The sequence below is a fragment of the Stegostoma tigrinum genome, chromosome 5 (genome assembly GCF_030684315.1).
Source record: "Stegostoma tigrinum isolate sSteTig4 chromosome 5, sSteTig4.hap1, whole genome shotgun sequence".
NCBI classification, from domain to species: domain Eukaryota; kingdom Metazoa; phylum Chordata; class Chondrichthyes; order Orectolobiformes; family Stegostomatidae; genus Stegostoma; species Stegostoma tigrinum.
The window spans coordinates 93,997,310-94,021,636 of NC_081358.1; the positions used below are offsets into that span (position 1 = coordinate 93,997,310).

A 24,327-nucleotide genomic window follows, 5' to 3' on the forward strand; every position below is an offset into this window, starting at 1 on the left:
GCCAACTTTTTAATATGCTTAGCAGAGGTAACAATGACCTCATCTCTTCTCCATTTTGCAGAACTCCCTTTGTTCCTAGCTGAGGCATGATGCAGAATTTGCCATATAACTTCAGTCAGCTGGGGCAACATTGCAGTCAGTATACTCAGGTCTACACAATGACACCTGATGGTCTAACCAGTCCGGAAACAGGATATGACTACACAAACTGTTAATCAACGAGCGGTCATCTCAAAAGTCTAAAATGATTGGTTAATCAAATATTTGTTGATTCAAAAGGTACTCTAATTTGCCATAAAGGAAATTAAATATTATCACAAGTAGAACATTAACTGGTTTGAATAAGTAGGGGGCTATTACTGCTGCAACGATATTCTAAAGCCATTGCTTATCTAGTGGATTATGATTTGATTTCGTGTTATACACAGGAGAAATTTTCCTTCCCTACCAGGGGCAGAAGTGACAGTTTAAGCAAAGAAAATTGCTCTGCAATTCTACAAAAGGCAGGAGTGTAGCTCTGGTTTCCATGCCAACACTAGCTAAACATGCCATCATTTTCCTTCATATGATGCATTCTGCAAATATGACAAACTATAACATTTCTGTACAAAGGACATGATAAACTGAAGGTTTGCTATACATTTCTCACCTGCAGATACCCTTGGTCGTGCTAACTAAAGAGATTTAGATCAACTTCCACCAAAATCTCTGCACCCTCGCCTGAATACCAAAATTCACATTCTATTTATCTAGACAAGCTATTCCCATTACAAAACCCTCCAGATTCAGCAGCATCAGCTAACCTCATCAACACTCAAGCTACAGCAAATCCAATTCATACAAACTCCACAGCATACACCCACTTTTACACAGACTACTCCTTGATGTCTATCCCATTCTCAACTGTTTCGATTACAATTAATTCTGCAGGTGCTAGAAATCTGTAAGCAAAAGAAAAAGTGCTGACAGATACTCAGCAGGTCTGCTAGTATCTGTTGAGAGAGAAACACAGTCTTAGGCTTAAAGATTAACTCTGCTTTTCTCTTCACAGATACTGCTCAGCAGACCTGTTGAGTTTCTCTCAGCATTTCCTGAATTGGTTCCATGTCCATACTACACTTGTTTTGTTTATTCATGGGCTGAGGACGTTGCTGGCTGGGCCAGCATTCATTGCCCACTCCTGACTGCCCAGAAGCCAGTTAAGAGTCAACAACATTGCAGTTTCCTTCCTTAATGCATGTTAGTGAGCCAGATGGGTTTTTTTTTTCCTGACAATCAGCAATGCATGCATGATCACCATTAGACTCAATTCCAGATTTGTTTTTGTTGAATTCAAATTCTGATGTTTCAAGACTTGAACCCAGGTCCCAAAACATTCCTGGGTCTTTGGCTAACAGTCCAAATGATAATATCACAAAGCCATTGGCATATTCCTTCATGTTTGTACATTCCCCTATGGCCCGATGCACTCTCCCAACTAGAGTAGTAATCCCAATGAGTTTGTCCCATTGTCTCGGTGACCTTCCCAACCCTGGCTATTGATCCCTTTGCAGTACAATGGGTGCCTCCCACTGTGGACCTATGAACTCTGCCAACGGTCTCTACCTGGTTCTCCCACCAGAACACCTATTCACACGTGAAAAGGTTTTTGGCAATTATTGTAGGCAATTGCATTACCATAATGGCTATGACGGACACTCACTTGAGACCATGATGGCATCTTTCTCCTTTAGGTGACCTTGCTGCTTGGCTATCTCTTCCACCATCTATCCTGCCATGACTGTTGTTGTGGTGCGAATTACCAGATCATATCTTGACCTGACTCCTCAACTTCTCTGGCATTTTCTCCTTCCTAACCAGTGCATGCCTTGACCGCATCCCCTCCCAACTTCAAATCCACATGCTGTTCCTAAGTGACACAATCAGCAAGCACACCATTCATTCTCACACATAGCTGTTGTCAGCCAGCACTATCTCATGCCTACCAAGCTCAACTCCTTCACTGTTGCTGACTAAACAAGCTACTTAACCAACATCCAGAACTCGGGGAGTAGAAATTTTCACCAATTAAAAATTGCAAAGACTTGAGTCATTGTCTTTCGTTCCTACTTTAAACTCTACCCGATCTAATGGCACAATCCCTCATACGGTCAAATATCACGTTGAACCAGATTGGTCACTAGCTTAATAATATATAACAGCCCAGGCACATACTCGTGCCATTACTAAGACTGCGTATTTCCATCTCCACAACACTGCCAGATGTCACCCTGTTTCAGTTCATCTGCTGCTGAAAATCCAATATATTCCTTAGATAGCTCTAGACTTGACAACTCCAATGCTCTCCTACCTGTTCTCCCATATCCTACTCCTCCATAAACTGGAGATGAGCCAAACCAAACCCTGACACATACTAAGTCACGTTCACTTATTGCCCTGTGTGCACTGATCGATACAGGCTTCTAGTCAAGCAAAACATTGATTTGAAAGTTTTCATCATCTTTTTCAAAAGCCTCCAATGGCCCAATCCTTTCCTGTTTGTATTATCCTCCAATTCCATAATCCCCCAAGCTCCGTCTGCCCACCATGTCTACTCTCCTGTGCATCACTAATTCTATTCGCTCCACCACTCATATGTCTACCTGCCACTGTCTTCCAAAATTCTGTTCTCACTTCATGAAATCATTCCACCTCGCTTCACTCTGACCAACCCATTGATCATCTGACCTAATTCCTCCTTCTATGGTTTAGTGACATGATGATTTATTTTGTATTGCACTGTGAAGTGCCTTGGGACATTTACTCAAGGTAACAACACTAAGAAAGTATAGATTTTATTTTATTCAGTCATGAGATGTGCGTGTCCTTGGCTAGGACAACAAATGCTGCCAATCCCCTAATACTATGGAGATGATGGTGGAGAGCTTTTTTTTGTCCTTTATTCATTAATGGGATGAGGGCATCACTGACTAAGCAGCATTTATTGCTCATCCCTAATTACCCAGAGGGCAGTTTAGAGTCAACCACATTGCTGTAGGTCTGGAGTCACATGGAGACCAGGCCAGGGAAGTTTCTTACCCTAAAGGTCATCAGTGAACCAGATAGGTTTTTCTAACAATCAACAATGGGCTCATGGTCATCATTAGATTCTTAATTCCAGATTTTTTTCCCCAATGAATTCATCCATCTGCCATGGCGGGATTCGAACCTGGGTCCCCAGAATAATATGTGGGTCTCTGGATTAACAGTCCAGCGATAACACCACTAGGCCATTGCCTTCCCCTAAATGCTGTGAAGGAGGAAACTACAGCATTTTGACCCAGTGACAGTAAAGGAACAAACTACAGTTCTAAATTGCTAAGGTGCAGCACTTGGAGGGGAACTTACAGATGATGGCATCTGCTGTTCTTTCCTTCTCAGTGGTAGAGTTATGGAAAGTATGACTGAAGCAGCCCTGGTGAATACTGCAGTTTGTAATTAGTACACAATAGTCCAGCAGTGCAGGGAGTAAACATTGAAGGTGGTGGATGGGGTACCAATCAAGCAGGCTGCTTTTTCCTGGATGGTGCTGAGTTTCAGTATTGTTGGAGCTGCACTCATCCATGCAAGTGGGCAGCATTCCATCACACTCCTGACTTGGCCTTTATTGCTACAGCATTGGCTTCTATGTCTTATGGCTCTTACATATATATCAATGCTACAAGAGTTGGCCAGAGGCTGTGAACGCTGACCCCACAAATCATTTCCACAATCTAAAAGATGCAAGTCAGGAGTGTGATGGAATATGCTCCATTGCCTGGAGGGTTCAGCTCCAACAAGACTCAAGAAGCGTGATAACATCTGGGATAAAGCAGCCCAATTGATTGGCACCACATCAGCCACTTTCCACTTTCACTCCCTCTGTCACTAACACATAGTGGCAACAGCGTGTACCATCTACAAGATGTAATGTGGCAACTCGCCAAACTTATCTTTTGATAGTGCTTTCCAAACCTGCATCCTCTACCATTAAGACAACTGATGTAAGAAACACTGGCACATGCAACTACTTTCCAAGCCACACGTTATCCTCACTTGAAAACGTATTGCCATTCTTTTACTGTCACTGGACCAAAACCCAGAACTCCCTTTGCAACAGTGCTCTGGCTATATCTACACCGCCACTGGAATGAACCAGTTCCTGACGGCAGTTCACTAGCTTCTGAAGGATAATTAGGGGCAGCCAACGAATGCTGGCTTAGCCAGTGATAGCCACATTCTTTGAACAAATAAAAAAGTTAGTTCAGCTAGTGGTCAGAATGGATCCCCAATGTATGAACATCCAGATGCGATCCCAGACATTACAGTAACTTTAAAGACCTGACTTATGAACATTTCTTGTACTTACAAGCAGCTGCTTTACATTGTCCTGCATTGTGTTCTGACATGCGAACAAATCGACTTGTGAATGGACTCCAGAATGGAAACCGTTTGCAGTTCAGAGGCTGTTTATATTACAGTTATTGCATTAGGAGGCATCGGTGACATACCAGTGACAGACCAACAGATAAAACGGGGGGTGGAATCAAAATTTACTATGTGCACAGTCGGTCACTTATGTGTTTGTACACAACTAGTGAAGGAATAGTGTTTGTAAGTCTGTTTAGAACCCGCAATAAAAGATGTGATCAAATAAAACCGACTGGGGACTAGTTTTCAGATTGATTGCTCAGAGTCCTAAATGATCAAAGAAGCTTCACTCAGATTACGCACCCTCTTCCTGGAAATTCTTTTCAACAACTTTCACTTATGAATTGTTTTGTAAAAAAGGAGCTGTTGCTGATAAGCCTTCAGTCATGTAACACTATTTATCAGCCTGGAACTGCCTCATCACACTGGAGAGTTGCGATTTTGTTACTCATTAAGTATGCTACTTAATTACAAGTTTTGTTGATAATAATATGATTTTAAACATGAAACTGGGAAACTGATGGCAAGTAGCCACAGGAAGTATTTCACTTTCAAACAATATTCCATTAATACAAATCATTACGTTAATTATGTAAAGAAATTTCAAAGAAGATACTTATTTAGCACCATTCAGAACCTCAGAGTCATACAGCACGTAAACAGAATCTTCAGTCCAACCAGTCCATGCTGAACATAATCCTAAACTAAACTAATGCCACCTGTCTACTCCTGGTCCATCTCTCTCCTGGTCATGTACTTATCGAAGTGTCTTTTAAATGTTGGAACTGTACCTGCATCCACCACTTCCTCAAGAAGTTCATTCCACACATGAACCACCCTCGAAAAAATTTCCCCCTTAAGTCTTCATGTTGTCCCAAAGCACTTTGAATCAATCACGTCCACTTGAAATGCAGTTATTATAGTAATTTAGGGAAATATTGCAGCCAATCTGCACATAGCAAAGTCCCACCAACACTACTGACATAAAGGTCAAGGCGGATATCCTAAACTGATCTATCCCATTTGCCAGCATTTGGTCCACACCCCTCTAAACCCTGTATTAATGATATTGCTTGAGTGATGAATATTGTTCAAGACATTGGAAGCTACGTACTGCTCTTCTTCAAACAGCACCAAGGATCCATCTGAACGCACTGTGGAGGCTTTGGTTGAATGTCTGATAGTTCAGTACCCCTTCAGCAATACACTGAAGAGTTCACCTACATTAGATGCTCCAAGCTCTGCAGTAAATTTCTGAGTTTGAGACGAGCGAGTTACACGAACACATTGCATGTTAACTCATTTGACTGAAGTCATTTTATGCCACACATGCATCATGACTATTGTAGCTACTAACCCCTAAATGGTCAACTGCGATTGTAATCCAGAGCCTATCATTCCCGCGTGTAGTACAGCATTAATACATATTCTAACCTATAGACTCAGATTCCTCTCCACATTAATTTTTGAACTGCCAAAGTTGTTTGGAGGCAAAACTCACACTGTCAATTTAAGGCTACCTGCTGAACTGCAGTATAATGTTAAACCTTATGAAGAAGTATTCCAATAGGAACCGTAGCCATTTAACCACTCCATCCAAACCAGCTTCCACTCCCCTGGTATTCTCGTCCTCAATATTTGAACAACAGCATTTCGTTCACCTTATTCTTGTTTTCTGTACTTGTTCATGACGTTTTAATGAGCTCAGTCCGTGGATCCCCTAGTCTTTTTAAACCTCCGCTGTTTTCAGAACTTGACTATTTAGACAGTGCTTACTATGTGCAAAATGTGAAAATGAGACTTTCTACTACCTCATCCAAATCATTAGTAAATGCAGCGAAGAGTTGAGAACTCAAGACTGTTATTAATACGACCACTATCATAGCTGATCAATGACAGTACCTACCCATCATTCGCTCTGTCTCTTGGAAATCCCACTAGTTTCTAACCAGGTCAAAAATTTATCTTCGAACACATATCGCTAACTTGAGCTGAAAGTCTTTCCATGATGGTCTCCGTCAAATAATTTTTGGAAGAACACACAAATAGTATTTCCCTCTTCTAATCATAAATTAGAAGGTAAGAAAATAGCAAAGACCCAATGCTGGACACTACCAAACCAAATGCTTGGCACATTCTGTTTGTAAAATTGCCTCATACCTGCCATTTCTGGTGTCATGTTGTCGCATATTTTTGATAAAGTGAATTTTCTTAAAGTTCTTTGGTCTGGGTGAACCTGATAGAGTCCGGCATCTGTGAGAAAAGGCAATTAAAATGGAACCATCAATGCTGAATGAAGACAAGTTCCTTTCTCAAAAAAAAAAGTGCCTGAAGCAGAAAGTGACATAAAATATACAGGCTGTTCTCCTATACTTGAATTAAAAAAGAAGATGCTGAAGAAACTCAGACTGTTTGGCAACCTCTGTGGAGAGATTCTTTCTCGGAACACACCTATGGGATTCAAAACATTAACACTGTTTTCCTCTCCACAGAGGCTACCAAACATACTGAACGTTTCCAATATATGTATTTCAGATTTCCAATATCTGCAGTATTTGGCTTTTACTCTCCTCAAAAGAATCCAATTTACACTGTCACTGAGACCGATAATAGATTCCATTGTGGTCCAACTGACTAGCTTCCTAGGGTCAACTAGAGATGGGCAATAAACGCTGGCCCAGACACAGCAAGACTCATATCTCATGAGTCAATAAAAAATAGTTGGATTGAACATCAATATACTTTTAGTGAGGAATGGCCTTAGTGGTAAACCAACTCAGTAACATTTCAGTAAAAAATAAAAGTTTCCCATCCAGTGGGATAGAGCGAGGAGTAGCACAAATCACACCCTTGGGCAAGACAAGGCCCATCTGGAAAATAGCTATCTGGTGAAGCAGAAAGGATTTTGCTGTGTATTCCACTCAACAGTGATGATTGCTTGTTGGGATGGGAGCAATATTCCACTGACTGTGATTACTCAATGGGTGTTACTGGCAATTTGGTCTATTTTCTTACCTCCGTAACGGAGCATTCTCCTCTATATCTTCCAGAGTTTCTAATGAAGAACGTTGGGAAATCAACCGGCGCCTGGAAAGAATAAGAGGAATACACAGTGAATCATTAGACATGCCGTCTGTTCACAGTCTTCTCAACAGCACCAAACATTAATGCTGCACAGCACCTCTGAACATGAAAGGAATGTGAGGATCTGTACAAACATTAAATCAAAAGTCGAAGAGAGCTGAAAAGCTTAAACTCATCAGTGGCAGCTCTGCACAGATTCCAAGAATATTCTAACAACTCAAGTTTTCTACTTTTCCACAGGATAATGATATACCAGTCGGGTGAGATTCTTGAGTAGCAGCGTGCAAAAGGTTAGTGGACTTACCCAATAATTTACACATTTACTCAGGTGTTACAATGCAGAAGGAAGATGCGTTATTTGTCACAATTCTATCCAACTGGCAGGAAGCAGCACACAGAGTGGAAGGTGGTGTTTAAATCATAGTGATTCTAGGTACAGGAAAGGGTAAACAATGCAGTTTATTGATGTGAGCTCGCTACCCCTTGTCCCCTTAGTCCCATCAAACCTTTGGGCTGTCTCCCATTCGACAGAGCGAGACGTGAGGTTGAGAAGGCAACACCTTCACTGTAACCTGACAGCGAGTGGAGAACAGAGACAACAAAATGTGAGGCTGGATGAACACAGCAGGCCCAGCAGCATCTCAGGAGCACAAAAGCTGACGTTTCGGGCCTAGACCCTTCATCAGAGAGGGGGATGGGGTGAGGGTTCTGGAATAAATAGGGAGAGGGGGGGAGGCGGACCGAAGATGGAGAGAAAAGAAGATAGGTGGAGAGGAGAGTATAGGTGGGGAGGTAGGGAGGGGATAGGTCAGTCCAGGGAAGACGGACAGGTCAAGGAGGTGGGATGAGGTTAGTAGGTAAATGGGGGTGCGGCTTGGGGTGGGAGGAAGGGATGGGTGAGAGGAAGAACAGGTTAGGGAGGCGGAGACAGGTTGGACTGGTTTTGGGATGCAGTGGGTGGAGGGGACGAACTGGGCTGGTTTAGGGATGCAGTTGGGGAAGGGGAGATTTTGAAACTGGTGAAGTCCACATTGATATCATTAGGCTGCAGGGTTCCCAGGCGGAATATGAGTTGCTGTTCCTGCAACCTTCGGGTGGCATCATTGTGGCACTGCAGGAGGACCATGATGGACATGTCATCTAAAGAATGGGAGGGGGAGTTGAAATGGTTTGCGACTGGGAGGTGCAGTAGTTTGTTGCAAACTGAGCGGAGGTGTTCTGCAAAGCGGTCTCCAAGCCTCCGCTTGGTTTCCCCAATGTAGAGGAAGCCACACCGGGTACAGTGGATGCAGTATAGCACATTATGCAGAGGTTCACCTGCACATCTGCCCATGTGGAATGTCATCTTGGGGCCTGGTTACTCACGTTGTTTGCCTCACTCTACATGGCTAACCAGTTCTCCAAACAATGGCTGAGGTTACCATAATGACCCATTTTCTCAGCCTTACCCCTCGCCAGAGGATCACCCTCAGGCTAAACCACCATCAGTCATCTCTCTCTTTCTCTCTCTCTAATGAGACAGCGCAACATATGGTCTGGTAGGACTATGGCAACCTGACCTTCTCTTTTAACCCCTCTCCTTAAATCTTAACATACAGCTCAGGCCTTTAAACTGACAGTAAAAGGCCTGAACAGTTGGCATTGTTTGATGATGCTGTGACTGTTTACATTCATGTATGTGCATGGACAACCACTGCAGTGGGATTGAAGGAGTTGCTAGCTAATCCGAGTGATTGACAGTGGAGAGGGTGAGGCTGTCTGCTTGTGAGGGGGTGAGAGGTTCTGTTTCATCCAGCCACACTGCTTTACAGCTGCAGAACACATCCTGCATACTCCTCTTTGTCCTGCTCCAACCTCCCCCATAACTTTCTGCTCCATACTTCAATTATTCCCAAAATGTAGACATGGCTGCAAAGTATTCACATAAATAATCTAAATTAAATGCCATAATGAGTTGGCAAATTTGATATGATGTTCATAAACAGTTAAAAATTTTAAATTAGGCTGAAACTGATTTTAGATAAGATCTATCATACAGTGTTAACTCCATTTGTATCCATTTCCGTGGACTGTATCCAACATATACCACAACATTTCAGAGTTTAAATTCTTCAGGTCTCTGTTTGGTTCCTCCAACAGAACGCCTGACAGATTTATATCCAGCATTCCTAATTTCTGAAATTTCCAGGAATTTCTGACTTGTTTCGCTGTGGTCAATTATCTGCAGCAAAGGGTGAATGCTCACTGCACTAGGAAAGGCCCAGTCTAAAAATTAAGCAATATTTCAATGCAACATTGAAGGAATGTTGCACTGTCAAGGGGCACTGTGCCAACGAATAGCTGAAACGAGGTCTATTTGAAATGGCAAACAGAAAGTGCTCGCAAACCTAGTGGCTTTGATAGCCTCTGTGATCATTTAAGCCTCTGCTTAACATTTCAAGTCCACAAATTATGTTGGCTTTTTCAGCATGAGGATTTGAATACAGGAGCAGGGATATTTTGCTGTAAGTGCACAGGACCTTGGACAGGCCACATCTGGAGTATGCTGTGCAGTTTTGATCTTCTTATTTGAGTGAGGAGAGACTGCAACGATGATTTACCAGACTGATACCCAAGATGGTAAAATGTTCTTATAAGAGAGACCGGGTCAGTTAGGACTACATCCATTAGAATTCAAAAGATTGAAGGGGACAAAAGTCACAAACTCAGGAAAGCAGTATTATTCAAGTTAAACACAGAAAGGGCCAGGGTGTCCAAAATTAGGGGCTACAGTTTAAGGATTCAGGATACGTCTTTGTGAACGAGGATGAGGAGAATTTTCTTCATCTGGGGGCTACAGGACGCTGTTGAGACCAAATCATTGAATATTTTCAAAGTGGAGTTAAATGGAGTGCTTAGGCCCAAACTGATGAAAGGGTCTGGGAAGAAATGAGGTCCGGGTACTAGGTGGATGATCAGCCAGGATCATATTGAATCATCTACTCCTGTTCACGTCAGATTGCTCCAAAAGCTCTAAAGCCACTTTGCTGGGGCAAAATGCTCTCAAGACCCATGTACCCATCCTGCAGATTAGGGTGTTAAAAAAAGCTCAGCAGCATCCCCTACCTGCCCAAACATCAAGTAGTTAATGATGACAAGCGAAGAAAACAAATCATGCTGAGGGAACTACAGAGGTATATCCCTCTTGTCCATTGCAGATAAAATCCTGACACACCTTCTGTACAACCATGGAGTCATAGTGGTATGGAAGGAGGCCAATCAGCTTCCATGCTAGCTCACTGTGCGTCAATCCAATCAGTCCCATTTCCCTGCTCTACCCCAAAGCCCTCAAATGTCTTTCCAATTTCCCTCAGAAATCATTCTACAATACTGCTCCATCACCTTCATGGCCACCAAGTTTCAGGTCAGTTTCACTTCTGCATCAAAAGTGCTTCCTCATAACCCTCTGTACCTCTTACTCTCAATATAACGTCAGGTCTTGATAACAGGGTGCCAGTCAAATTACTGCCATTAAACAGACCAGGGTATTACATTGGCACAAAGAGACAAGTAACAGCAGATGGAAACATTTTTAAACATAATATTTGGAAAGTAAAACAGAAAAAGCTGCAGAATTTAGCACTAAACGTGTGAGGCAGGATCAATTCAGTTGTCAGAGCTATTTATATACAAAGTGAGTTACTTAGCTGTTCTCGTAAATATGAAGCAACAACAGCTTCCATGAACATAGCACATACTTACCACAGCAAAATATACCAAAGGTGCTTCCTCAAAGAGTTGTGACACCAGGTCATGCAAGGTAATATGAGGACAGATGACCAAAAACTTGATCAAAGAAGTTGGACTTAAAGAACATGGTAAAGTGAGCGAGATATAGAGGGGGAGCGACCAGTTTCAGGAGGAAACACCAAAGCACAGGGCCTCGTCAATTGAAGGCATAGCTACTAATGATACTGCACTGAAACCTGAGGATTCTCACAAGATTAGAGCTGGAGAAGCATAGAAATCTTACAGGTTTATCGAACTGGAATAGGTTACAGAGTTAGAGAGGGGGAACAACTATTCAGGAAATTGAAAACAACGGTAAGAATTTTAAAATTAAGGCATCTAATTTCAGTCTGCGAATCCAGGCAATGGGGCAAGACTAGATGCAAGTTAAGGTACAGAACAGCTCAAGTTTAGAAAAGGTCCAAGTTGAAAGCTGGCCAAGAGCATGTTGGAATGTATGTATTATATAAAAAAAGAACATTTGCTCAATACGGGTTTAAGGCCTCAAATTAAATTAAAATTAGTGTCACAGCGAGCTCTTGTACTTTAAGTATCAGCTTACATTTTGCAATGTGGTGAAATCACAAAATCCCAGGAGGAGATAAGCTTTTGCATAGGAATAGAGCAACAGTTGGAGCTAACTGAATGAGCTTGACATATCTTTAACCAACCGGCACAAGAAAGGTGATACCACAGACTTGCTAGCTAGCCATTTCATCTCTCAAATAGTAAGAGATACAGAAAAACCAAGCATATAATAACCATGTGTATTGCATAGAAGTTGCTTGGGAACACATTGATAATATAGGAAAAGCAAAATACTGCAGAGGCTGGAATCTGAATGTAAAATAGTGCTGGAGGAGCTCAGCAAGTCTGGCAGCATCTATGGGCAGCGAAACCAGGTTGAAGAAAAACAATATCAAACACGAGGAGGAAAAGAGAAAGCAATGAAAAGAAAAATAATAGTTCCAAGGAAGAGCCACACCAGAGTCGAAACTTTAAACTGTTTTTCACTCTCTACTGATGCTGCCAGACTTGCTGAGTCGCTCCAGTATTTTAGCCCAAAGTCCAGGCCAGTAGAAGTAGCAACTAATAGGTAGGGTGAACGCACTCAGTCTTTTTCCCAGGGTTGGAGAATCGAGGACGAGAGGGTATCAGTTTAAGCTAAGAGGGGAAAAAATATATGGGAATCTGAGGGGCAACTTTTTTTTTTACACAGTGTGGGGTACGCATATGGAATTGGCTACCAGCGGAAGTGTTTGAAGTGGGTACGTTAACAGCATTTCAAAGGCATTTGGATGAATACATGGATAGGAAAGGTTTAAAAGGATATGGGCCAAGTGCAGGGAAATGGGGTTAGCATGGATGGACGTTTTGGCCATCATGGCCCAATTGGGGCTGTAGGACTCTATGACATTAATTGGTCTAAAACGTGCGTAGCATTGTTTGACGAACTGTATTTTCCTGTCTGTGGAGGATATAAAGATTAGACATCAGCTCAGACTGGGCTGGAACATGCTGAAGGAGCTACAATGATCATAGTGACGTGCACACAACCCTTCCTCCACCACGTTCCCGCTCCAACCTGAAAGCACAACATTCTGGGATTGTTTTCCACTGGCAACCAGAAAAAAACATCCAGAACCTCACCTGTACAGATGCTCATCATGTAAGAACCAAGTAAGTGTGGCCATTCAGCCATCTCAGCCAGACTCAACTCTGTCTACATGAACATGCAGCTTTCGTGGGGAGCTTGGATTATTTTTCCTTCTCTCTCCCAGGAGTGATGTCACTGGTTAAAGTTGGGAATTAACCCTGGAACTCGGTGTTTTATCTAAGTTGGACTTGTATCAAAATAGTAGCTTTACTCGCTTGGGACTATTTGCATTCCTACCTCAGAGTCAGGATGTTATGGGCTCAAGACCACTCCAAAAAAAAATTTAGCACTTAAGGCACGCTGACTCTTCAATGCAGTACAAAAGGAATATTGGTGTTTTAGAAGTGTCATCTTTCAGATGAAATGTAAAAACAACGTCCCATCAGTCCCCTCATCAGAACAAAACAGATCCTACTGCACTACTGGAAAGGAGGGCACGGTAATCGTACCCTTTAGCAATCCCTCAAAACCAAATGTGGTTACCATGTGGCTGCTTGAAGATACTTGCTCTGGGGAAATTTGACAATAGTGAGTATACATCAGAAGCACTTAACTGGTTGTAATAACTTGAAAGACACTTCATAAATCTTTCTGTTTCCTTCTTTCTGGGCTTAGAATATGCAGTATGCTGCCATTTTTCTCCTTTGGTTCAGTGCTGATTGAGACAGAAGGTCAGCAAATCTGGGATTGAGCTTCTACAGTCACTGACCCAGTTATATGACACGCACACCTTTATACTAATGTTCGTTTTCAGGCATCACTGCAACTAGTCATTATGTTAGAAGAGCAGGAAGCTACACAATGGCACAGTTCATGATTCTCCAATGCGGTCCATCAAGTCATGCCTAATGGTTTCCAGCACACAGCTTTCGCAACTATTACAGAAGCAAAATACTGCACCTGCTGGAAATCTGAAGAACCATCATACTGGACTCAAAACATTAATGCTGTTTCTCTTTTCAAAGATGCTGCATAATTTAGAATCATAGAAACCCTACAGCGTGGAAGCAGGCCATTCTGCCCATTCAGTTCACATTGCCCCTCTGGATAGCATCCCACCCAGACCCACCCCACATCCTACCCCTGTAACCCTACATTTCCCATGGCTAAGCCTCCTAGCCTGCATGTCTCTGGCGCTGATGGGCAATTTAGCATGGCCAATCCTCCTAGCCTGCACATCTTTGGACGTGGGAGAAAACCGGAGTACCCAGAGGAAATCGACGCAGACACGGGGAGAATGTGCAAACTCCCCACAGACAGCTGCCTGAGGGTGGAATTGAACCCGGGTCCCTGGTGCAGTGAGGCAGCAGTGCTACCCAGTGTCACCAGCATTTTTTGATTCTATTGCTCTCAATTTTTGTTGGCCATCAGTATGAGCAGGATTCACCACATCAGCGTGCATGTATAACATGGCTTAAAACTGCACTGTATGGGCAATGTATCAGCACCAAATTGCTGCCAGCTCTCAGTTTGGACCTTTGCATTGAAGAAGGGCAAGCACCATCATACTGTCACTGGTCTCTACTGTTCTTCTCTTCGTCTAATAGTAGTGCCTGTTGCAGGCAGAAACAAAACGAATTGGCCCCTACAGAGGCCTGAGATATAGGCCTGGCTGGTACAGGATTTCCATCCCATGTAATGCTCAACCCTAAAGCTTAGTTACTCAGTTGGAGGAGCAGCACAAACATCATTTCACCACCACCAAATCCTACCGCAGGGGTGGGGGTGGAACATCAGGGAATGTCACAGGCTACCCCTACAATTCAGCCTGCTGTGCTCTCACTGGGTCCAAAGAATCCCTCAGGAATTGAAAGCTCGCACAAGCATTAACAAGGACTCCGATAGAAAACTCACGACATCCTGGGTAGGATAGAAATATTCCATGAAAAAATTTGTTCTCCTGCAGTACTGAAATATATTTCACAAATTATACCTAGGCTCCATTATGGACCCCCAGCTGCAGGCATTAGAGAAACCAGGTTCTATTTGACTGGTTACAGGCTATGGGTCCTGAATAACACAGTTGGTGATAAAGGTCATCTCCTAACTTGCAGGCAAACAACCAGGACACCACACTCTGACAATGAGACACAGATTATAAAACTTCAATACCATGTATTTTTTCTCAAATGTTACCTATTAAACAATTCCAGGAGAATGAAGGAACTTGATTATTCTAAGAAAGTTCAGGCTGTTCTTCCACAGTCTATACCCCTAAAAACCTGATGCCAGCTGAAGTTTTAGGGCCCATGTTCTAACTCACACCAACTTTACCCATCGTCCCTCTGCTCATTCTTGGTTCCTACATTGATTAAACAAAGCCTTTATTTAAAAATTATCAACTTCAGTCACCTCACCCCTGACTATCACTGGAACCTCCTGAATCCCCATAACAATCCAAGATTTCTGAATTGCTCCAAACATCCTTGCCTATGTCAATCATCTAGTATCTTTGAGAGCCGGACTGTGTCCAAGAATTTAGCCATTGTCTTAACATCTTCTTCTGTGGCTGCGTGCCAATCCTTGCTCCCATGCACCGCCTTGGAACATTTTATCACTTTTATGGAGTAGTCTAAAAGGCTGTACGTCTCTATTAGAGCTTTCCCATGAAACTGCCCCCCCACTCACCAATTAGAAGAAATGTAAAATATCATTATCAAACGCAATACTGGTGACGGGTGCAAATAAAATGACTAATCAGAATAAAACCTAATGACTACACAAAATTTATAGCAGCCCATAAGACAGGCAGAAGTAGGCCATTCAGTCCGTCAAGTCTTCTCCACCATTCTATTAAATCATGGTTAATCAGGTAATCCTCAATGTCACTTTCCTACCTTTCCCCCCATAACCCTTGGTTCATTAAAAACCTGTCTCCATTTTGGATATGCTTAATGACCCACCCTCATCAGCTGCAGTGAAGAAGTCCACAGTCTCACTACCCTGAGAGAGAAAAATATCCTTATCTCTGTCTTAAACATATGACCCCTCATTCTGAGATTTTGTCCTCTGGTCCTGGACTCTCCCACAAGGAGAAAGAACTCTTCCATATCTAACCCTGTCAAATACCCCAAGGACCGTGCATGTTTCAATAAGGGTGCCTCTCATTCTTCTATATTCCAACTATTATTATTCCAATGACAGAATAATAAACCTCATGGTTTTGAAGAAGCATCTTAAAAGAGGAAATTAACACAGGAGTGAAACATTTTGGAGATGTGCAGGAACATGCAGTGTAAGCAAGAGTTGGAAAGATTAGAGTCAGAGTTTCAGGCCAGTGTATGGCAGCAACCAGCCATGGAAGACAAAAATGATGCTGGAAATATATAACAAATTTGCTAGATATGTAAACAAAGGGAAGTGTTTTCTTTGACCGAGCTATTGAGATTGGGTATTCTTGGGACTCAGTGTCAGACTTTGTGCACTGGAGTTATCGCAAAGCTGTCCCATTTTAACTGTCTATTTTTTTTTTCTCTCCATTCATGGGATGTGGGCATTACAGGCCAGACCAGCATTTAATGCCCAGAGTGGGGTTAAGTGTCAACCACATTGCTGTGGGTCCAGAGTCACATGTAGGCCAGACCAGGTAAGGATGGCAGATTTCTCCCCTAAAAGACGCTGGTGAACCAGATGGGTTTTTCCAACAATCATCATTCAGCTCCTAATTCCACATTTTTACTGAATTCAAATTCATGGCAGGATTCAAATCCAGGTTCCCAGAATATTAACTGGATCTCTGGATTAACAATCCAGCAATAATACCACTAGGTCATCACCTCCCCTGTAGTCAGGTTTCAAGACATGTACAAGCCAGGTTTTACATTAACAAGAAAATCATTTTTTATTGAGATCAAATGCTTTTAATCAATGGCAAGAAGAAAAAAAGAACTGCTAACTCATAATTCTAATTTATATGCTACTCCTTTTAAATTTCCTTCTCGCAATCAGACAGAGATGACATGGATATTAAGGGTGAAAAAGAAATCAGGGAAACACAGTCCAATAGCAACAGTCTGGAATACAAGATTCAATGGTGGCTCTCTTTCGCCTCCTTTCTATTCCTTGTAGTTATTTGCTGCTGACACAAGGTTGGATCTACACTGATAGCCTCTTGCATTCACTGGCTGAGAATTGGTCCTTCAGTGTTTTTGAAGATATTTCATTCTTCCTTCAGCTCAGGGTACTGCAGGGAAAGCTGGCTGGACACAGCTCCCGATGACGGGCGCACGGGAGAAAGAGTCACAGATATTTTTCAATGCTCTTTGCAGGCTCAGCATTTCTGCTGCACTTGTCCCTGGTCACCTGGTTGGAAGCTAATTAAAATGTTGCTGTCAAACAACTAGCCGTTCAGTTCAGCACCATTCGGATTTCTGCTGTCCACTTTTGCTCTCATTTGTCTCGGGAGAAAGTGCACAGCTCACAATGTGCTCCAGCAAACATGGTCTATAAAACTCCCACAGCCAAATCTTGGCACAGTGTCCTTGGTTGAAAGCAGTATCCCTTCCCATTTGTTAGTCCAGTCCAAAAGTTAAAAGTGATCTTCACTCCTGAGAGATAATGGGAACTGCAGATGCTGGAGAATCCAAGATAACAAAGTGTGGAGCTGGATGAACACAGCAGGCCAAGCAGCATCTCAGGAGCACAAAAGCTGACGTTTCGGGCCTAGATCTCTGGTGAAGGGTCTAGGCCCAAAACATCAGCTTTTGTGCTCCTAAGATGTTGCTTGGCCTGCTGTGTTCATCCAGCTACACACTTTGTTACCTTCACTCCTAAGAGTTGCCTTGGGATACTGTCCCATGATAAAGGTGTGAAACAAATGCAAGTTGCTTTCACTTGGCTCATGTTGTCCTACCACCAACTGACCAGGGACAGGTGCTGATCTCTTGTCATTAGAATGGTTTACTAGCCCACACTGCCTAACAACCAGCTAAAAGCACTGTGAAGGCAAAAGGGAGGAAAACGAATGGAGTCGCTTCAATGCGTCAGTGATTGAGCTGACTGGTCTGTTTCTCTACTGTGCACATACAGTGTGAAAATCTGAGTGCTCTCGGTTACATCATCCAACTATAAAGCCCAGCATTACTTTTCCAGCACAGCTCATTTTTCTGTTTGGTCAGCAGCCTAGGCTTCATTCCAGTGAAACAAATAATATCAAAGTAATCCTGGGTCAAAAGCAAAAGCTGCTGAAAAGAGAAAGCAGAAGCAGTCACATGAGAAGGCTTCAGGCAGAAATGAAGCTGATGCAATAGCAGTGGAGCAATAAATACATCAGCCACTCTGAGGCCGTGTACTAAACACATCAGAGTAACAAATGGCTCAACATTTAGATCGAAGTTCAAGATTCCACGCTGTACACCAAGCAGAAAGAAAACAAAGGGTGCTGATTATTGTGAATGTAACCACAGCACTCCTCTACAGTCAATCGCTTCAAGATTTTATTACTCCCTGCGAAGTAGGCAAGTCAAAAATCGCAAACATCACTGTGCAACCCTTTCTTCAACACTGTTTTTAGCATTAAGATTCATATAAACTGAAGTGCTTAGATGTAATATTAGTTGATTTTGTGCATGATGTACATTTGCAGATATGCTATAGGTTACTGATCAGCAAGTGGCAGCCAACATTCTGACTGATTCTTACAGAATATTTCATTCCTTGAATACAATTTGCCTCGCTGCCCTGACCGACAGGAATCACACCACCACCAATTGGCCAAGCACAATCCAGTGCTTTGACAGGTTAAAAGAGCTGCTATCATGAGTGGTGTTGCTGGCATCAAAATTTGGCAGTACCTGTTCAACAGGCTCAAACTTGTTTCGAGTCACTTGCTTCCTGCCCAGACTCTGCACATACGTTGGAGTCAGGTTCCACATTGTGCAACCTCGGAGAGAGCAGGTGTCGCTGAAACAGCTGAAATAAAGTGTTACCACTCACCACTGGTGTGAGTGAATGCGATACTGTACTCATGTTGGCCTTTCACAGGCCAGGTTGGGGCTGGAGCAGTTCGCAATGCCCATTTCCAATGGCGTGCATCTCACACATGGACTGGAATCAACACCTGAACTGCAGGGACATACATTTGCAGGTAAGGCTCAAGCTAAACCATGCAGAGCATTAGTACATTAGTACTACTGATGTCTCAACTCCTGATGCACAATGCAGACTGACTTTGTTAACTTGTTTGAGATAACAAGGTCCAGAGCTAGATGTACACAGCAGGCCAAGCAGCATCATAGGAGCAGGAAAGCTGACGTTTCAGGTCTGAACTCTTCTTATTTCTGAAACGTCAGCTTTCCTGATCCCCTGATGCAGTTTGGCCTGCTGTGTTCATCCAGCTCTACACATTGTTATCTCGTGCTTTCTTCCCTTCCTGATTTGTATACAGAGTATGAAGGCAGAAAACTAAGCATTTGCACTTGTTAATCCCTACCTATTCAGGTCAGATTTCAAGTAATGGTCTACGACTATGACAATATTAAAAGAGAAATGTAGCAAACATTTTACCAACCAGCATCTACGGGACCAACAGGGTGCCAGCTGACCAAATATTCCAGTTGATCAAAAAGGGTACATAATATAAGTAACAGAAATGCAATGTGGGAGTACACATATCACTTTATTTACAGCATATATTACTCAATAATACAACTCTGCCTTGAATAAAATTTAATCGGCAGACAGCCTTCTCACTCACACACCCTCAACTGACTCCTCAGCCATCACCATATTAAACTTCCAGTACTTCAGGTATATAGTTTTTGTCAATTTATCAAAAGTGCCAGTTTAAACAAAGTACTGGAAATACACGAATCAGGAAAGGTGGTAATAAATGATTTAGTTATCAGTGAGAAAGGGTGAAAGTGTGGTGGTAACATTTGAGGTCAGTACTTCCCAGATCAAGAGAGGGCAGTAGTATGATAATTTCCGCTTTTCAAAATGTGGGAAAAATAGCAGAATTAATTACAGAGCTGCAGTCCTCCCTACATTTTTCAAGTTGTAATTTTCAAGGTTTCATCTTGGCATTCTGTGAGAATTACAGGTACCAGCACATGATCAACTTGCTGAGCATCCCAGAACATGAGGGGCAACTCTTTAATACAGAGAGTGGTTCATGTGTAGAATGAACTGCTAGAGGAGGTGGTGGATGCAGGTTCAGTTACAAGTCATTTGGATAAGTTCAAGAAGAAGAAATATTTGGAAGGATATGGGCCAAGTGCAAAAAGGTGGGACTACTTTAGTTTGAGATAAAGATCAGCATGGACTGGTTGGGCCAAAGTGTCTATTTCCCTGCTGTATGAATCAATGTTGAGAGTTCAGTGTCTGACCCTAGAGTAAGCGCAAATATCTAAGCTATATCTCCAGTACAGTACTGAAGGATTGCTGCACTTTCTTTCAATGAGTTGCTGAGCCAAGACCTGATTTGCGCTCTTAGATGGAGATGATAGGGTGTTGTCCTTGATGTCATGGCCTATATTTATCCTTCAATCAATATCACGAAGGAAAATGAGGTCATTATCACATGGCTGTTTGTGGGAGCTTGCTGTGTACAAATTGAACATTTTTCTGAAAATTATAAAAATGGCTACATTTCAAATACTGTTTCCAAAAGCCTTTGAGATGGTACTATACAAATCCAAATTGTTTTGTTCACCTTTCAACTTAGTGAACATTCTTCTATAACATGCTCTATCCCAGGCAATAGACAAATCACAACAGGTTGGAGTGTGAGGTCAATCATGGATTATTTTCATCAATTGGTAATTAAAATAAATAGAGTCACAGAGATATACAGCACAGAAACAGACCCCCTCAGTCCAACTCGTCCATGCCAACCAGATATTCTAAATAAATTTAGTCCCATTTGCCAGCATTTGGCCCATATCCCTCTAAGCCCTTCCCATTCATATACCCATCCAGATGCCTTTTAAATGTCATAATTGTACTCACCTCCACCACTTCCTCTGGCAGCTCATTCCATGCGCACACCGCTCTCTGCATGAAAAAGTTACCCAAAGGTCCCTTTTAAGTCTTTCTCCCCTACACCTTAAACCTATGCCCTCTAGTTTCGGACTTGCCCCACCCTGCGGAAAAGACCCTGTCTATTTATCCTGCCCATGCCCCTCACGATCTTATAAACCTCTAAAAGGTCACCCCTCAGCCTCTGACGCTCCAGGGAAAATAGCCTCAGTCTATTCCGTCTCTCTCTATTTGACATTTCATGCCATCAAAAAATTGAATGCTTCTAACAATTTTGAGCTAAGGCTGTTTTTAATGATATTTCAATGCTAATATAATTTTTAAAAATAGTTTTTCAAGTTCATCTGTTTTCAAAACAAAATGCGCCTGCAGCATTCAAGTGGAGATGACAGTGTGCCTGCTTTGTCAAATTCATCTCTAAATATTCTCAATTCTAAAGCTAAAACAACTACTTTATTTATAAACCAGAAATATCCAAACTGGAGAAATAGTTTAGACTCAAATTTTTCAGAATACGCCACCTGCCAGGATCTCCTATTGTCTTATACCTGTATCTGCTGTATCTCCCGTTCTGAGGAATAAACCTGGTACAGGAGACAGATTTTTGATCACCGTCTGTTTTGTACATTCATGTCAGTTCTTTAGGGTCTAAAGGCAATGCATGAGTACGGAGCATTCATACAACTAGGCTTTTGCTCTGCGGCCAGCTCTCAACCTACACTGCCTCTCATTCTTCCAGGCGTCAGATTCCATGTGTGGCAGCAAGTTTCCAGAATTGAAAGTCCACACATCCACAGGGTGAACTGCGTCCGCAGCCCCACCATGCAGCTCAGTGGTAACCCTGCTGCGAGGGAACATTGCTCTCGATCCTATGTCTCATCAGCACCCCACAGCATTGATGTGATCGGTAATGTGGTTGACATTGAACTGAAATGGGTTAGCAGGCCACTCCGTTCATGGGAAAGAAATGGTCCCATGAAGGAATAAAGAAAATTGGCAGGCAGCAAACAAGCACTGTGTTCTGACATGGCAAATTGTCATCAGTGGCAAGGCCAGCATTTGTTGCCTTACCTTCCATTCAACTGGACGGCTTGCTCAGCCACTTCAGAGAGTAGTTAAAAGTCAGCCACAATACCAAAGGATCTGGTGTCACACATGGGCCAGGATGGTGGATTGTCCTAGAGGCAAAGATGACTGCAGATGCTGGAATCCGAGGTAAAGAAACAGGAGGCTGGAAGAAAACAGCAAGCCAGGCGGCATCCAGAGAAAAGGAGCAGTCAGCATTTCGGGTATTACTAATGTCCCTCCCTGGAGGATATTAGTGAACTAGATAGGCTTTTGGGATTAGTGTTGTAGACCTCTACATCTCTATAATGGATGATTGTTTTGTGATCATCATTACTGAGACTTGCACTCAATATCAATTTTTTTAAATTGAACTTGAATTCCAGCAATTGCCATGGTAGGGTTTGAACCCACGGCCCTCAGCATTAGCTGGCATGCCTGGATTACAAGTCCTGTGACATGACCACTATGCTGCCATTTACCCTCTCAATTAATGGGCTCCCAAGGTTACTGGGCCAATTGAAGGATCACTGGGAATTATCAGTTCACCACCCGATCACCCACACAGAGTGTAAGAACATCTTCATCAAAAAGGCCACAGCTGTTATTGTGTTCAGGCAACTCCCTCTACTGAACACTAAAGCTGACGTTTTGGGCCTAGGCCCTTCTTTTCTGATGAAGGGTCTAGGCCCAAAACGTTAGCTTTTGTGCTCTTAAGATGCTGCTTGGCCTGCTGTGTTCATCCAGCTCCACACTTTGTTATCTCGGATTCTCCAGCATCTGCAATTCCCATTATCTCCCCCTAATGAATAGTCAGTGGCTGCAGCAATGCCCATATGTTACAGCAAGTGTCACCAAGTTCCTCAGATGACTATAGCATTGGGCTATAGTCTGTCTGACAGACTACAACATCACCAACATTTTTCCAACTTCATCTGGGGAACCGACAGGCCAACTGGAAAATGCTACTGGCTTTTCAGAGTGATTACAGTATGTAAGCTGACTGACCAAATACTGTGCACTCTCCAGTCTCACTGAGCCAGAGGGAGACCAACATGCCAGCCTGTGTCAGGAAGTCACAGGACCGTTACCCTCTCATAGCATCTCCAAAGCAGCCTCTGCATGTTCCATGTAAACCCATAGTTTAATATCCAAATAGTCCATAAATAAGTACTTAAGGAGTTGCTGGATAAGTAAAAGCCCATCAAAAAGATTTTGAACTACGAAATGCCGCATCGAAATTGAAGATTAAACATACAGAAGCTCAAACACATGAGTAACAATGCTCTCACATCCTACTTCAGCATAATGACATTACACAACAGACTAGCATCTGCTGAAAAATAGCATGGAATTCCACAGGAACCTGGTGTAAATGTTCAGTTTTTAAAAGTCAACAAACCACACTCAATTCTTTGAGCTTGGGTCAATCTTTGCAGGTCAAAGCGGGTATTTTAATACACTATGAAACTAACATAATAAACTGAAATAAGTAGAAAGATAAATCAAGACAACCAAATGCCTGTTCATTTAAACATATTATTCACATGTTCGAGATCCAGTGACTAACACACCACCTCGTTTCTCTTTGTTGTATTTTACATGTTCACAGTGCTGCGAGGTCCCTTTAAGGTTGCTATGAGGCCGTGGCTTTCCAACATTAAAAAAGGAATGTAACGCCCCACACAGCCTGCTGCACAAAGTTCTAATTTGCCATGGCCATTCCTAAAACTCCACCGTTAATGACATGTGAAATGCTTGAATAAATGATTCCTGTTAGATTACTGATGTGGAAGCTGTGCAGCGGTCTGCAGTCGAACAGTCGAATGGGGGAGGGTGGTGATAATGTCATTAAGCGAAAAATTCACACGTCCAGGCAAAGGCAGTGAGAAAAGCTCAGCTGGATGTAAATTCTATCGGTCACTAAAATCTGGAATTAAAGGCTAGTTTCACACATAGTGCCCATTAAACACAGTGCTGATTGTTGTGAAAACCTATTTGGTTCAATGATCTCCCAGAGGAATATAAATCTGCCATCAGTACCCGTTTGGTCCTAGATGTGACTCCAGACCGATAGCAATGTGGCTGACTCAGAATTTTTCCTCTGAAATTGGCAATTAGGATGCGGGTGATATTCACAACCCATTAAAAACAATGAAGAAAACAAAATGAAAACTCATTTTTCCAGGTTTTATTTAGAGTTAATTTTAAAAACAATATGTGGCAGGCCACAGAAATATGGAGAGACCCAGCAACAGATCACAGAACCCACTGCATTGGTCAAATACAGGGTATAATTCATCCTCTGCTGGAGGATTGAAAAGAAA

The 24,327-nt window shown here is 42.5% G+C and overlaps 1 protein-coding gene across 5 annotated transcripts in view; it reads right to left on the bottom strand.

The window, feature by feature from the left end:
• cables1 (Cdk5 and Abl enzyme substrate 1) overlaps positions 1–24,327 on the bottom strand; it is a 142,762-nt gene that overhangs the window by 77,119 nt on the left and 41,316 nt on the right. For all 5 annotated transcript variants that reach the window (XM_059646147.1, XM_048528405.1, XM_048528406.1 and 2 more), the window contains exons 2-3: positions 7,465–7,536; positions 6,610–6,702 (exon numbers count right to left, since the gene is read on the bottom strand). In XM_059646147.1, the coding sequence (XP_059502130.1) occupies positions 6,610–6,702; positions 7,465–7,536 (165 nt within the window). The remainder of the gene's footprint in view (positions 1–6,609; positions 6,703–7,464; positions 7,537–24,327) is intronic.